The 15,734-nt window shown below is 52.3% G+C and overlaps 4 protein-coding genes across 4 annotated transcripts; 2 read left to right on the top strand and 2 right to left on the bottom strand.

The window, feature by feature from the left end:
• Positions 1–820: 820 nt before the first annotated feature.
• Positions 821–4,106, bottom strand: QC763_112870 (uncharacterized protein; the record flags this gene model as incomplete). Its single annotated transcript, XM_062907871.1, has 4 exons — positions 821–1,047; positions 1,110–3,129; positions 3,206–3,480; positions 4,103–4,106. 4 exons carry the CDS (start codon positions 4,104–4,106, stop codon positions 821–823), a joined length of 2,526 nt encoding a protein of 841 aa, XP_062771021.1.
• A 1,238-nt stretch (positions 4,107–5,344) lies between these two features.
• Positions 5,345–8,953, top strand: QC763_112890 (uncharacterized protein). The gene is given in 7 exon segments (XM_062907872.1): positions 5,345–6,550; positions 6,838–7,128; positions 7,181–7,206; positions 7,265–7,301; positions 7,358–7,808; positions 7,865–8,462; positions 8,477–8,953. The coding sequence occupies 5 exon segments, from the start codon at positions 6,948–6,950 to the stop codon at positions 8,409–8,411; spliced, it is 1,242 nt and encodes a 413-aa protein (XP_062771020.1). The 5' UTR covers positions 5,345–6,550; positions 6,838–6,947; the 3' UTR covers positions 8,412–8,462; positions 8,477–8,953.
• A 1,592-nt stretch (positions 8,954–10,545) lies between these two features.
• On the top strand, positions 10,546–12,222 carry QC763_112900 (uncharacterized protein; the record flags this gene model as incomplete). Its single annotated transcript, XM_062907873.1, has 1 exon — positions 10,546–12,222. The coding sequence occupies one exon, from the start codon at positions 10,546–10,548 to the stop codon at positions 12,220–12,222; it is 1,677 nt and encodes a 558-aa protein (XP_062771019.1).
• A 1,689-nt stretch (positions 12,223–13,911) lies between these two features.
• SPP1 (COMPASS (complex proteins associated with Set1p) component) lies at positions 13,912–15,513 on the bottom strand (the record flags this gene model as incomplete). The annotated part of the gene is made up of 1 exon (XM_062907874.1): positions 13,912–15,513. The coding sequence occupies one exon, from the start codon at positions 15,511–15,513 to the stop codon at positions 13,912–13,914; it is 1,602 nt and encodes a 533-aa protein (XP_062771018.1).
• Between the last annotated feature and the right edge of the window lie 221 nt (positions 15,514–15,734).

Below are 15,734 nucleotides of genomic sequence, written 5' to 3'. Positions count from 1 at the left end.
ACCCGGCGCTGCCCCCCATTTTGACTTTCTGCCACCTTCCCGTGAATTGAAAAAAATAACTCTCCACGCTCTTGTGACATCTCGTCCATCTCATTACCAAAAATTATCCACCATCCTTCCCGCCCACAGCACCGAGCAGAGGGCAAGTCGCCGCACCACAGAAACCTTTGTCGAGGGATATCGGGAAACATGCATCGTCGCATCGATATATGGACATTGTCATCTAATCCGTCATGGGAAAACTTGTCTTTTCCCCATCATGGAAGTCAGCCCCCCCCCCCTCCCCGTTTTGAGAAATGAACAACCCGTTTGTACTCCGAACCCGCTTGTCCACGGTAGCAAACAAGGCACCGCCGGACAAGCATCAAAATGGAATGCTTTCCCCTGAGAAAAACACCACGCCTGTCTTGGTCGCATGATAACTAAACGCCGCGCCAATGAAGTTTGAAAAAAAAGCCAGAATGCCGGAAACACCGCAAAGTCGTATGCACACATATGTCGTGAGTATTGTACCACCTTCAAAGCTTTGCCGCAAGATACGAGATCTATGAGAAAGCTTCGAGAGTCGTATGGGGATGAGATGGACAATTGTGATTAATGCGAGTTTGTGAAGATAGTAGCCCCCACGTCTTGATGCCGAAGAAACCAAGAGCGTCAGTCGATGCGTTGAACACCCAAAACAGTACCGCAGAAAGAGAAATCTGTTCTATGCGAGCGAAGCCAGAAATATGTGTCCTGTCTCATGAAACGTTGGGTCATGGTCGTTTATGCCGAACATAATTTGTGCAGGGTTTCTTATTAGAATCATTTATTGTCATTGTCAGGCTCGACTGACTTGGCTCGCCGATGTCCGACTGCGCTCGTCTTCCTCTAGAACGTCACTGAGCCGAGTTGGATGGTGGTGTCGAGGCATTTGTTCCCAACCGGGAGCCGCAAAACTTTGTCCTGAATAGTCGGGTTGTCCAGTGTACGTGCCTGCCCACTGGGAACTGGACGGTGGGTAATTTGTCTGTTCAGCTTGAGAAGTCAGGGTTTCATCATAATCATCTGCTTCTCGGTTAGCATCTTGCTCACATCAGTTGGGCAGTGTCAGGTACAGGAACACGTACCTTCGTCGTAACCAGCTTCAGACTCGGCAGCATACTGAGCTTGACGAGGAGGTTCATTGGTCGGAACGAAATATCCTGGGTGGTTGTCCGGTGAAGAAGCGCGAGGTTGAGAAGTCGTGGATTGAGCATAGTCGGGGTATTGAGGCCCTTGGGCAGCGATGTATTCCGAAGTGTCGGCGGTTTGCTGGCTTTGCGAACGCTGGTGACGGCTTGGCTCACGGCTCGGGACACTTTGAGTCATCACGACAACGGGCACACCCCCAACAGTGGTTGGAGCGCCCTGCTGCAAAGCAGCGACACGCTCACGCTCTTCCTGTTCGCGGCGACCAAGCTCCTCCCACGCCCGGCGGGCTTCTTCCTTGGAGATGAGCAATTCGCGTCGCATTTCGGTAACCAATTTCTGAAGCTTGGCGTTCTCAGCTTCGTATTTCGCCGCATTGTCAGCAGCCTCAATTCGTCGCTGTTGCTCCTGCTCAAGTTGAGCGTGCAGGGTAGCATTGACTTCCTGATGACGCTCTTCAGCAGAACGAGTTTCGTAAAACCAACGTTGAAACTTCCTCTCAGAACTGGCACGCAGTCTCTGCAGTTCGACAACGGCATGGAAGAGATTGGCGCCTGCAGCCGACAAGTCTGCAACTTGGCGAGAGAGCTGAGACGATATTGGGTTTCGCTCAGCCTCATCTGTATTTTCCTGAAGCCTGCGCAACCAAAAGCTGGTCATACCTTCCCAGTGCGCAGACAGGGCCTCCCAGCGCTCAAAAGCATGAGGAAACGAATTCTTAACCCGAGTGGAGCCCATGGCTTGTGATGTCGAGTCCACGCCAGGTTGCGATGGGGCTGCTCCGGCACCCGGCTGGGGCGTAGAGCTAAAGTTCTGCGGGGTCTGAGCATTTCTAGGTCTCAGTGGAGGTGGGATAGCAGAGGGTTGCTGCTGGGCCAAGGATGATGATGGCATCCGGGTGTGGCCACTGGCTTCCTGGGCACGCTGTTGTCGTCGCTGAGAAGCTGGGTCACTGGGGGTGTGGCTGATCTCTGGAGCAGCGCCAGCAACGGGAGCTCTGCGCTCAGCAGCACGTCGCCGAGACTCTTCAAGCAAACGAGCCTCTTCTTCAGCACGAGCGCGCTCCATCTGCTCCCGTTCGGCTCTCTGTCTCGCTTCGCGCTCGGCACGCTCTCGCATGATCATCCTAGGGCCACGAATTACTTGCTGAGGGGATCCAGCTTGGGTTGGAGGCGCTGTTGGTCGCGTGGTCGCACCACCATTGCCATTGGTGGTGGTAGGGCCACCGCCAGCAAGAAGGTCGGCCATCGAAGCGTTTTCTTCAACAAAGTCAGGCGAAAACGAATTGGGCTGGCGAAGTGCTTCCTCAAGGGTCCAAAGGATGGCGCTTTGGGTCTGCTTGGAGAGGCTAAGGAGGGGGTGAGGCGGCTTGTCCTTGGTAGAGGAAGAAAGGCGCTGGTGACCGTAGAGATACGGCAAGACAGTGGAGGTCTCTTCGTCGTCGTCACTGAGATCCTGGGAGAGCTGTCGTCGAAGGGAACTGAATACCTGTTCGGGTTGACCAAAGCTGTTGCGAGCACCGGGAAGAGAGAATATCGGCGGTGGGACAGCTCCACCAGCGGCTGCCTCAAAGTGCGGTCGGCGCTGGGTCTCGGAAGGTCGTGGACTGGGAGTAGCCGAGAAGCGCGGAGTGCGACGGAGAGTCCTGTGTGAAGACGGTGTGGGGGATCTGTCTTCACGTTGCTGGGGCGTGACAGTGCCGGGGCGAGGTTGGAAGGTTTGCTGCTGCTGTTGCTGGCGCTGGAAAAAAGACGGGGAGGTTGGGTGGTGGAAATCGCTAGGGTCGCGAAGGGAACCTTCTTGACTGCCAGCAGCAAGGTCTCCCAAAGCACCAGCGGGGGCTGGTGTGGTCGACAAGGCGAAAGCGGGACTGTCACCACTCAGCGTGGTGACGGCGGTGGCAAGGGTCTGGGGACGGGGCTGGGAGCTGCTGTCGGGTTGCCAGATCAGAGGCTGTTCCTGATCAAGGATTCATGCAATGATGGTGGGGTTGGTGTGTGAACTGTTGCGGAGCTTCCAGCTGGCCTTCACTCACCGTAGGAATTCCGGAAAGCCGGGAATCTTGGCTCTGAGAGACCGCAAAGCGCAAAATTAACAATGGTGTGGAGGGAATGTAAGAATGGAAGCAAGATCGTGAGGTCCTAGACCATCCGGGGGATCCAACAGAGCAGAGCAGCAAGGACACAGCTGCGGCTGCGTGGAGGTGCGAAAAAGCTGGAGGTCGGGAGACTTGGAGACCTTGGAAAATGCGTGGCTGGAAGGCCAAAAATTGCCGAACGAGTTTGGTGGTTGGACGGATATGCGCGCCCCCTCAAAATCCAAGCGGCGCGCAGTCAGCAGCGCCAAAACAGAGAATAAAGATTAGGCGCGTTGTCCCAGAGCATCTGGCGCCAATTAGTTGTCGGGTCCAGCGACAAAAAAACGTTCGGAATGTGTGCGTGTGTGTGCGCGCGGAAGATGAGGCTGCCAACGATTAGACAAATTAGTTATTAGCACAGCACAGCTCGACCGGTGACGACAATGGTGTCGTATCGCGACCCTCCCGCAAAACCCAAACACCCAACCCACACTCGACCCGAGAGAGATCGCCTCGCGGTACCTCACTTTCGACCTCACTCACCAATTGTGTGTCACTGCCGCCTGATTAACGACTGTTAAGGGGTCTGGTCCCGCTGTTCAAACGAGGGAATATGCAAGGAGTGTAACTGGTCAGAAGCACATAGCGAGGACGAGAGCCAATGGCTGACAACGGGCGTTCAATCCACTGTCGAGTTGGAACGAAGTGGTGAAGATGGGAATCAAAAAAAGACGGCCCCAAGGTCCGCGATTTCGGGGGTAGAAGCAGACGGGAACAACGCCAGGGCCACCCTCCGCTACGGTGATTGGGAGATCGCTGTTTCGCCCAGAGCTGAGCCTTAGCGGGTGCACGGACTCATAGCAGCTCTCGCTTGTTTGGTTTCAACGGAGATGGATATCCACGAGATCTCCAGCAAAAGAAGCTTGAAAGACAGGGCCGTGGTGGGTTGGTGGATAAAGGGGGCCTGAAAGGAGAGGAAGCCCAATTCATCTGGTCTTCCTCGGCCTTATACATCCATCCATCTCATCAGACCGAAGCTGTCAGCCTGCCTTTGTGCCTCCATGCAATGCAGCTTCGGACCCAACAAGCATAGAGACAGTCAACGGGTCGGTCGGGCGGATGGACTTTTGATTTCAAAATACCAGTTGCTAATTACAGACAGGCCAGTAGTACGAAGAAGAAGCTGAAGAATAGCTTCGAGGTGCAGCATGCGGCTGTGCAACATCGAGCTTGGAACATTAATGCCTGGCAGAGATATACGAACGGACAGAGCTCCGTCATCTGAAGTTCCGGCCATCAAGCTTGCTGCCTGTCCCCGTGCCCTGATTTGCTCGGTTTGCGCGGACGAGCAGACGAACAGACGAACAGACGAACAGACGAGCAGAGCGCCAGACAAACAACGAGACAATAAGCACAATGCAAAAAATGAACAAAGTGGAAGGGGCTGGTGAGCGCCCAACTTGGATCAGAAAGTTGGGAGGCTGGGCCACTGAGGCTTGAGATGGAAGCTTGGAAAAGGCACAAGCTCACAGAAAAGGAAGAGGGGCTCTGAGCTGGCAGTACATAAAGTGTGGGTGATGAAACATCAGAGATCTCCTGTCCAATCAGAGGCCAGAATCAGAACCCCAACGATCCCAATAGGGCGGTACTGAGCAGCAGGTGTGCCCACACCATCTTCCATCCCAACCCTGGCCTGGCCTTGGACCGCGCATCTCAAAATCAGGCATTGCTTGTGTCGCGATCCATCGATCTGCCTCATCTGGTTGTTCTCGAAGCTATTTCTGTGCATCATAGGGTCCTCTGGTCTGGACTTCATCAAAGACCAAGATTTCGATGCCCCTTCTATGCTTATGAAGCGCCCCATCTCGTTTGTTTCCATCATGGAAAGTTTGCTCAATCCAACAAGAATACGCTGACCGCCGATTTCCCCTTTTATTGCCGAGAGCTGGCCACCGGGGCATCCCGCTGTGTGGAGGCCCGGAAGGACGGCTCGGCCCCGGGAGATGGCAGATGAAAGGGGTGATGGTGGGGCCGCCAATTCGGCTCTGTCGACGACTTTTGAGAAAAATAAGCTCACGCGATGAGTTGCTCTCGTGTACAATTCCCCCCAACTGCAACGGTCTTTTTAGTAAACGCTGTACACGGTAGTGCAATAAACCCCTCCGCGGCCGTTGGATCTCACCGGGACTGAGATTTAGAGCAACTACTTTGTAGTGTGGTGTCCGAAACACCGGCTTTCGGGCGATGATCGTCAGCGACCTGTTGAAAACCCCCGGCATGTCACGGTTTCAGATGAAATCGAATGCCTAAACTTTCGATGATGGAGCCTGACCGTTGATGACAAATATCTCGATTTGGTCAACACTGAAGCTATTCGCAACAAGCTACACATGTCTCCTTGATTAGACACCAAAAATACTTGTACCATGTTATTGAAAAGGGCAAGTCTAGGTTATCATCTTTCCAAGCAAATCACTCTATGTTTGCGAATCATTTCTAACATCGGCTACAGGTATCGCACTTGCAAGTTTACTTTCACTCATTATGGTAGAGTCGATGCGCGACATGATACCTCCCTGTGACGAGAGTGTCTCGAAACCTTTCCACCGTGTTCTCCGGATTGTCAAGTTCCCATGAACAGCCACAGTCGAACTGACCCTAACGCCACAGCTCATGCACTCCGGCTCCGGAAAGCACGATGTAATGGACCGCGGGCTCAGAAAAATGTTGCCTTGTGAGATACAAGTCTGACTGAAAGGCCTTCTCTTTTCAACATTTAAAAAAATCTATCGTGTTCGGGGTTTTATCACTTAGTTATCACTTTTTCTTCTATCGTCGACAGCCCTGATCCGATTTTACCTCTCGAGCAAGTATACCTTAGGTATCTGGCAAGAAGGGTTCATATTGCCGCGCCATTCAATGCAAGCCCAAACGGATGAAAGTGCTGCCCAAAGTTGTTGCTGAAGAGGTGTCTAAGACAACTTCACTTTCTCGGCACTAGCCGCAGAGGGCGAGACCATCACAAGGATCGGAGAAATGCTTTCGCCCAAGCAGGTTCAAATTCCAGGGTTCTCACTGCCGCAAAGGGGTCTGTCCGTCGTCGAAGGATCACACGCTTTACCGGGAAGGATTGGACCACGGGTATATCATGCAGCCATTGGGATATATGGTCGGCGAACTCGAAGGTCTTACTCCTAACACAAACAATCTCCTTGGATACCTGACCAAAAGTTCGATACTCATGTTGGAGAGGGTAACATGATGGGAATACGAGTGCCAAAGTTGGTTAACTCAAGGAACCAGGTACAGTGCAGGTCTCTCCTTGGAGCCGGACATCTACCTGACTTCATCAATTTGTCCTGTTTCATCGAGTGTTTTCGCCGGTGTGGTGTGACTGCGCCAGTGTGGCGTTGTCTACCACTTATACCCAGCACCATAGCATTGGCACCCCTTGGGTTGGGGTGATCAAGCAAGCCATTCTCACCGTCCCCTTGAGCAATGCAAACGGCATGGGAGACCGGCATCTGGCCTTCAATGGGTTCTGCCTGCTCGTACTTCTTCAAGTCACCGCATTTTTCTAACAACACAAGCAACCAGATATCTCACACGCGACTTCTATTGATGTGCTGCTTTCGATTTGCCCTCTGGCACTTTCGCCAACCCTCGTCTTGGTAAAGACTGAATAACCGACTCGATAGATATGTCACAGTCCAACGAGTCAACAATAGCAACGAGTTATTCCGTCAGCCCAGTGGGCCCCTACCCCTATAGCGGACTACAAACTCTTGGTCTCTTCCTCCTAGGATTCTTCCCGCTTCTTTCGATCACGGCCTGTGTTTTACGAGTATGGAGTCGGCGTCTCTGTCAGGGTTTGGGACTTGGTGAGTGTCCACTCATCTTGAAATGGCCAGTCCACGACTAATTGGTTTGCAGACGACTATTTGATATTTGTTGCCACCGTGAGCGATAACATTTACCGCGTCTATGTTGAAGCTCTATGCTAAGCATTTCACGCAGGGCTTCGCAATTCCGCAGGGTGTTTTTGCAGCCCTCTGTAAGTCCGCCATGTCTTTTGAAATGTCCGGGCAGGCACCTGATAGATGAACCCAGACATGCGAGCCGGCTATTGGGGCGTTCACGACATCGACATTCCCCCTCATCCTGCCAATCAGGGTCTGTTCTTTGCTTATCTCAACCGCGTTTTTTACAGCCCTCTGCTTGCTTTGGTCAAGATATCCGCGTTGCTGTTTCTCCTCAGGCTGGGCGGGACCAAACGCTTCGTGCACATCTCATGTCGAGCTCTGATCCTGTTCAACATCCTACAGGTGTGCGCCTTCCTCCCAGCGACGATCTTCAACTGCACCCCTGTGGAATATGTGTGGACGAAGCCGGCTGGGTCAGGAAAGTGCTTCAACTCGGGCCTATTTTCAGTAGCGCTAGCCTCAACAAACATCGTCACCGATATCTTGACGCTCCTGGTTCCGTTCGTTGCCTTCAAGGACCTGAGGCTCGGATGGAGGATACGTGCGGCACTCCTCACCGTCTTTGCTTTGGGAGCCGTGTAAGATAGAAACCGCTCTCCCAGACATTTGAAATGATGTTAATGTCAGTTTGCAGTGTCACATGCATCAGCATCGTACGTCTCTACTCTGTCATTCGCGTCTGGTATCTTAGACCGGCCGATGGCCATTACACGATTGGCTACACGACCAATACCATCGAGGTGAACCTGGCAATTGTTACAGCAACAATACCAGCGCTGTGGCCGCTCGCGCGTGTGTGGTTCCCGGATGTGTTCGAGTCGATGGGGATCAATCGGCCCTATCTCTATCCGGACATTGAGGTTCAGGTCCGTGCCAGCGTGGGCCAGCAAATAACATCGCCTGCTCTCCGTGCGAAAACATTGTGGCTTCCACGACGGCCGCACACGCCCAGCTACAGCAGGGGATCTGCTTCTCCACCTACCGCCCCGGGGGACCGGGAAGGAAACACAAGACACAGGGGACTCGCGGACTGGCAGAGACAGAATGCGGCAGTGGTGGAACGAGATGAGGAGGACGACCATCACGGCATTATCCGATGGACAAACACAAGCGCTGAACCGCTTGCCGAGCAGGACGACGAGGATTTCCTGATCATTCAAAAAACAGCACCGAGCAAATGAGGGGCGCACCGATTACACATAACACAATATCCTCTGAAATGAGGGTGAAATTTGGGTGTTTTCACTGGGAGGCTTCATGGGCGGGCAGCCATGGCGTTTGATGACGGTTAGGTTTGGGCAAATGGGATGTTGGCGTTGGAAGATCTGGATTGTATCACAGATCAGCTCAGGGTTCTGGCATGGCATTTTTTGGATTTTGGGATGGGATTTTCAGACACACTTGCCACAGACGGGGCTGGCCACATCATGCTGGCCACATTTTCCTTCCTCTTGGGTCATTTTTCCTTTTTTTTTTTTTCCCTTTGCGATCTTGGGGCCTTTCCCCCTGCATCAAGGTGTCAGCCCTGCATTTATGTTGCCATATCTGGGGATTTACGCATGCAACATGCACCCTTTTCCAATGTCACGACTGGAGATCAGGTAGGTTTTTTGACAATTTTTGCTTTTTGCTTGCTGCGGCCCTTGTGGTCGGTCATATTGTGGACAGAATGATAAAGGTTGTGGTACAGAATCAAGACTTCATAGAAGCCGAATATGCCGACTAATCGCATTGGAAAACCTCGCGAATTATCCTGGGGGTTTACTTACAATGAGTCAAGTCCCAATACCTATCTTTAAGGCAATGATAAGTATATTTCAGCACCCGTTTCTCAACTAGCGGCTTCTATTATTTTGTCCACAACAATGCGTTGTCGTCGTTGGCTAGAGACTAGAGCTGCATGTCTCTGGTTTGCTTTTCTTGAGACGAAATCGAAGGTTTTCATGAGACGCAAGCGTGTCGGAAGAGCATGGTTACGGGAGGGGGAAAAACTTTTTTTCTGTTTGATTCCAAACGCACCACTATCACAGACAGTCGAATGCGGTGATGGATCGTCTCCCATGAATGAGGTTGGACGCCTAGACAAGGCAACGTTGATGTGGATGCGCATAGGACCCGCTACCCGGCAGTCGACCCGAGGCCAAGAAAACAAACCCCACAAGGCTTACATATAAGTTGCAGCTGCAAAAAAGGAATGATTGGATGTTGAGAGCGAAAAGGTGGGGTCTAAACTGGGGATGATTGTTTCTTCCAACTTCAAGTTGCTCCCTTTCCAAACGGGCGACGACAGCCTCCCTCAACAAAATGGAACATGTAAATGGAAGCAACAGTTGTCAGCTCTTCTTTGCTTCTGACTGTCTCCGTTTTCTCACTGTCTTCCGTCCCCCGCAGTTACCATTTCCATGATTTCTGACAGAGGAGCTGTTCGCGCTCAAACAGCAAACAGACTATGGCCCCATCCCTCCGCGAAGATGACATCCGCCCACGGCCACGGCAGTCCCAAACTTGCCTGCGGCCTATCGATGCTGCTTCGATTGGCGACAGCTGTCTCGCAGTCGAGGCGCATTTACCTTTTGCGGCATGTCAACGGCAACGGCAGCTGGGCTAGGCTCTGCTTGTGCAATGATTGATCACATATCCGACCCGCTTCGTAATGAGGCAATGCGCGGGTTGGCCACCATGTCTCGGTCCTTCGGCCAGTCGTGACACTGGCACTGGCACTCTGCCTTTCCAAGTTTTTACAGTCTCTTATGCTGACTCTGTAGAAGCGGGGGCAAGAATTGCTGGATACGTCGAGACAGTTCTCCGTTGGTGGTTTGATGGAGTCGAGCTGGGACAAGACATGTCCACATACACAAACATCACCCGGACAGGTGATATCTCCAGCCATCCGTTTGTGAGGGCTTCATCCTGACGAACAAATCGGACGAGAAGAGACCATCTTCTCGGTGTATCAGCCTCGGCCCGGCAACTTTCATCACAAAGTTTTGTGGTGTTTGCTGGCGGGCCGTTGCTTGCTTTCCCTTTTCCTCCTGTCTCTCTCTCCGGAGCCCGATACGTCATCTGATGGCAGCCGTCTAAGCGGAGGCGAGCCTGTTGCATTCCGCTCGGGCCCAAGCAGTAAGGGTCCATATCCCCTATATCATACCTTACCTCCGCATTGCTGTGTTGACCTCACCCCTTCATTCCTTGTCACCACACCCCCTTTTCCTCCCTCACTTTTGTTTATGTTAGGGCTCTTTCCAGGGAGTGTGGCGTCCCAGAGGCTGCGCTCACCAAGGCTGAGTCCGAATCTCTGGCTCATTCCTGCCATATATGGCTGGCCCCCTTCTCCACTCCTTCGATTACAAGGCTATCCCCAACTCGAAGTTTTGCCTCCTTCGCAAGCCGTTTCTAAAAGCATCACGCTCCCTTACAAATTCTGCTCGGCACACCCTCAGATCATTTTCCACACGTGTGGCACGACGGCCTAAGATGGACTATCATGCGGACACCACCGAGCTTGCCGCTCTTTTACACACTGCTCCAAAGCCCCAGATGACAGCGAACTACTCTCGGCCCCGCACAGATTCTGTCAACATCTGCCCCCACGATGCTCCTCTGGAAGGTCGGGATTCCCTTGGATCTGATGGTTCTGTTCCAGGGATGATAGAAGATCACGACTCGGTCGTCTCGGCGGACGACGACTACCAGGATGGGATTCCAGGAACTCGACCCGGGTTGTGGGATCCCTTATGGTATTTCGGACGGCGCGGCCGGGATAGATCGGAGCACTGCCGTTCTATCAGTCCCACTGACAGATCGAGGCGGCAAGGATATGCCCAGTGCTCCGTGAAGATTCAAGAAGATCGCCCAACTACGCGCGGCCGAGCATCTAGCTCCGACAGCCAGAACGAGGCTTTTCCTTGGCCCATTGTTGAACTCTGCGTGGAACAACCACGGCCTCCTACCGCAAAATCTGTGTCATCGAGACCGTCTTATTCAATTTTCCCTCTTGCAGCACCTCAACGACGACCTCCGGTTTCTCCGTTGCGCGTTTCGTCTCTTCCACGACAGCCTGGTTCGGGTACGGCACCGCCTTGTTCGTCTCTACCAGATAGCCGGCGGCCCAGCATCGACACCAGAATGCATTCATCCAATGTTCAGATTTCGCCACCGATCAGCCGGCCTGGCTCGTCGAACGCAACGACCCCGACTCTGGCACAGTACGCTTCCACAGCAGCCAGCTCAACAGCCTCGATCCCATTGCTCTATCAAATGCCAGCACCGCCATCCACCTTTGAAGCATCACCACCGATATCTCCTCTGGACAAGTCTCTTCCTGATCCTCCTAACTGGAGGCAGTCTATCAGCAAACGTCCTTCTATTGCTAACCTTCGCAAACTCTCACTGTCCAAGTTTCCCACTCGCTCATCACCCACCTTGGCGGACTTGGTAAAGTCACATTCTCGATCTCCAACGGACGACATTCCTCCCACCCCAAGTCTGCTACACCCACCCAGCACCTCGGCCTCGAATCAGAAATTCTTCTCAGACTTGCACACCCGTCCTTTACCCCCCCTTCCCAAACCCACCGATCTGTTAGGACAAGCTCCGCCTCCACCACCAAATATTTCTGTCTTCGAAATCGACTCCGACTCTGACGAGGACGACTCGGATTCAGACTCGGACATTGACCCAGCAGGTGCCGACTCCGGGAGAAGGAAGAAGAGGAGTTTTGCCAAGAGGTTGATGAGGGGGTTTGTCCCACACAGCAGGAAGGGGAGGAGTGCGAGTGAGAGTGCGCCTTTGACCTGTACTCCAGAGCCCGAATCAACATCATCACCTCAAGCGGCGGCTCCTACGGGGAGGAGGAGGGCCGGGACAGTAGGGAGTATTGTTGAGTCTCTGCATCATCACGAGAAGCTAGGGAAGCCGTGGATGAGGAGGCAGAAGAGCGGGGAGGTGATGAGCTGGGGGAGGTTCTTGAGTGGGAAGAGGGGGTCTACTTGATCTCACTCCTCGAAGGGCCCAGATGGCATATGGGATTGGGTGGGTTGCTAATGGCTGGTTTATGACACAAACAAAAAGTTTATGATGAATACGACACACACAGACACACATATATATGTACACTTTTTATACACACAACACATTCTCCTGTGGTTTTTTTTCTTTTTCAAGGAAATTACACTCATTTCAGGGTTTTCTTATATGTAACAAAAGTTTTGCTCTATTTCAGACTTTCGTTCATTTCGTATAGATATTTCCCACCCCCCCCCTTCTTGGTGTTTAAAATGGATTGTTTGAAGTGTGGCGATTTGGTTTCTTACCTCATTAGGTCAATTCTCTCAGTGTGTGTCATTCATTATTACTTGCCACCTTTTCCTGCATGAGTGGAGTTGTTTTTCTTTTACAGAATGTTGTGTACATTTTACCTAAACGGGAAAACTGTTTTTGTTTGTGGTGCGTGTCAAAACCCGTAAGGATTGTTCGTTGTCACGTGGGATGGTATTGTCCGTTCTCTCTCACTTTTCTATTCTTGTGTAACACACGTGGGAGGAGAGGCGCGTCGGTATGTATGTCCATACCTCACGGCATTGGAGGGAAGGATTGTGGTTATGGGTGAGGAGGGGTGGTGGTGATTCAAGGGATGGAATGCTGAGTGAGGGGATGATGGGGGAGGGGTGTGGATACCGGCACTTGCAAGAGGATCATCGATCGGAGGGGCGGAACCGATCGGAATTAGACCGATGCGGGTTATGGTTTTGTTTGTGGGGAAGCTGAATGCTCCGTTCAGCTGCTGCGAGACTTTAGGGAGGAGACAGTATCAGGGGGCCTCTAGGGTTATGAAGGGAAAGGGTTATGTGTTTGGGGATCAGTAGGGGGTCGGGATATCGTCAATGGGAGTTGGGAAGGGGGAAGTTGGGAAAGGTGTTTGATCAAACAATTTTCTCCAGACGATTTTGAGTTTTGGGTATACAAGGGAGAGGGAAACAATCGTTTCTTCAAAGGGTTTTTGGAGTTTTAAAACTTGGCAGAGGCAGGGTTGCTTTGGAACTTAGGAGGGAAAAATAGCAGGGGTTGGGGTTTGGACAGGGAGCAATTCTTCAGAGGGTTCGGTTTGCGCTCTGAATTAAGGGATGAACTTTGCCCCGCGATCTGGCTGCAAGTTTTACTTTGCCACGAAGAATATTATTCCCTTACGTACTGCGATGGTTCGGAGGAGGGGTTGTTCAATGAATAGCTTCTTGAGGCGGGAAAAGGGGCAGGACGGGGCAGGACGAAGCAGATGGTGTGGCAAGAGTGCAAGGGAAGTGGCCGGAAAGCCAAGGGCATGAAAAAGTACTGAGAAAGGAAATCGCCAAGTGTGTTTCTGAATATGTGTAGAATCATTATCGATATACTCCAAGTTGAAACATGGTAGATAGGTCTAAAGAACATTGTCTAGATACTTATCGCTCGGCCTTACAGCCTCAAGATGGCTGCTTTGGTAGCCCAATACTACTTGTTGATTCAAATATATCCAAAACCTCAGACTGGAGATATGGAAAATCATAGTTCACAGGTCCACCAAGATCGCAAGAACAAAGCTGAATATTAAAGCTGCTATCAAACCCGCTACCAACCAAACTAAAAATGTTTCGAACCATGCCATTCCCTTATCCATTTTTCAATCCCAACATCCCAACCCAAGCCGCTCTATCCCTCCATCTTCACATCCTCCCCCGCCCCATCCACCTGCCCACCAACCACCTCCCCAATAGCCCCCCCAATAACCTCCACCTTATCCCCCTCAAACATCCCCTTCCTAAACCACCTCCCCGCCGCCGCATTCCTCGCCCTCTGCTCCCCATCCAACCTCTCCTTCGCTTTCCTCGTCAGCTCCCTGACATCATACTTGACGGATTTCACCAGTATATCCCTCCACTGTCTATGCGGAGGGCACTTCTTCCTCGTGCACATACCCCCCTTGTAATTCCCGCTCGTCGCATCCTCCCCCTTGAGCCACTTTGCCTGTTCCTCCTCGTCCATATCCTCCAACTTGCCACTCTTGAAGATTTTAGCCGCCGAGTCAGTCTGGAGAAAGAGGGAAAACTGGTGCGGCGTCCCAATGTGATCCAGGCGAACGTCGTAACCGCAGACGTCTTTGTTGTAGGGTGTGGAAGGGGACGAGATGGCGGTGTCTCTGCGCTCGATGGCGATGTTGATGAGCTCGAGCATTTTCTTGTAGAGGAGATGCTCCTCGCCTAACTCTTGTCGTTTCGCGAGGGAGGTGGAGAGGAAGTCTTCTTGTTCTGGGGTGAGGAGGTTGGGTGGGGGGTTGGTCCAGAAGTCTGGGGGGAGGGAGAGGTTTGCCTGGCCGGGGATGATGGAGAGGGTGGAGGAGGTCTGTTGTTGTGCTTGTTGGTAGTATGAAGCCATGACAGGCGAGTCGAGGAGGGATATGAAGTCTTCTCTTGTGAGGTCGTCTAGGATGCTGGTAGGTTTGCTGGATTTGGATCTTGGGGCTTTGGGAATGGTGCAGACGAGGTCGTTCCACCACATTTGGCAGTGGTCGTCTGAGCAGAATATGGATGGGCGCTCAGGGTCGCCAACCCGGGCGGCGTTCTTGCAGCTTGAGTAGCTGCACATCTTTTTGTAGCGGGTGACATAGCCCCGGGCGGGATCGCTGCAGTTGGGACAGATGTATTTCTGTACGAGATTCTCGCCAGTCCACTTATCCATGCCGATACAGTCGCCGTGAAACCAGTCCTCACAGCGATCACACGCTATCATGAACCTGTGGTTATCAGGTCCGCGACAGAGGCAGTACGGCCCGCTGTCAGACTCGCTGGCTCCTCCAGCAAGGTCGCTGCCGATATCTCCATTGAGTGATGGGGCGCCGGATCCTACGCTCTTGGTGGTTTTGCCTGCCTTCTTTTTTGGGCCCATGCTGGTATTGCCGCCGGGGCGAGATCTTTTTGGTGGTTTGATGATGGTTGCAGTTCCCTTTTTCCTCCTGCTTACTGGAGGCTTGGTCGTGGTTGGTTTCGTAGAGTCGCCAGCAATCGAGTCCTGATCAAAGCCGTATTCACTGCTGGGGGGTGGGTGCTTTGTTTGTGTTTCTTCAGAGGACGAAAAATTGGCTTTAGCAGAAAGAGTGGGCAAATCTGCTGCGGGTTGCTCCTCTTCCCGTACGGTCTGTGGACTGTTTGACCTTTCCATTTTTATTGCGGTTTGACTGTCTGAGTGTAATGGCTGATTGCTATTGCCCGTCGCAGCTTCTGGGTCGAGGGTGAAAAAAGACGTTGAGAACGCCATCGTTTACTTCACCTGTGGGATACCAAGCCGGGGCGCAGCTGTTCTGTTGGTGACTTAATATACATGGCACACTTGAATGTGCCTGTACAGACATGGAATGCGATGGAGTAATCTTTCAGAGTGTCAAATGTACAGATAGAGAAGCATATTTGGAAGAATCAATTGATGAAGAAAGAAAGGGATGATCTCGAAGGTGAGATGTTTACAAGCATATCAGAGGA

Source organism: Podospora pseudopauciseta, chromosome 1 (assembly GCF_035222475.1).
Source record: "Podospora pseudopauciseta strain CBS 411.78 chromosome 1, whole genome shotgun sequence".
Taxonomy (NCBI): domain Eukaryota; kingdom Fungi; phylum Ascomycota; class Sordariomycetes; order Sordariales; family Podosporaceae; genus Podospora; species Podospora pseudopauciseta.
Note: the sequence above shows the minus strand (reverse complement) of the source record. Positions and strands in the feature narration are given on the sequence as shown.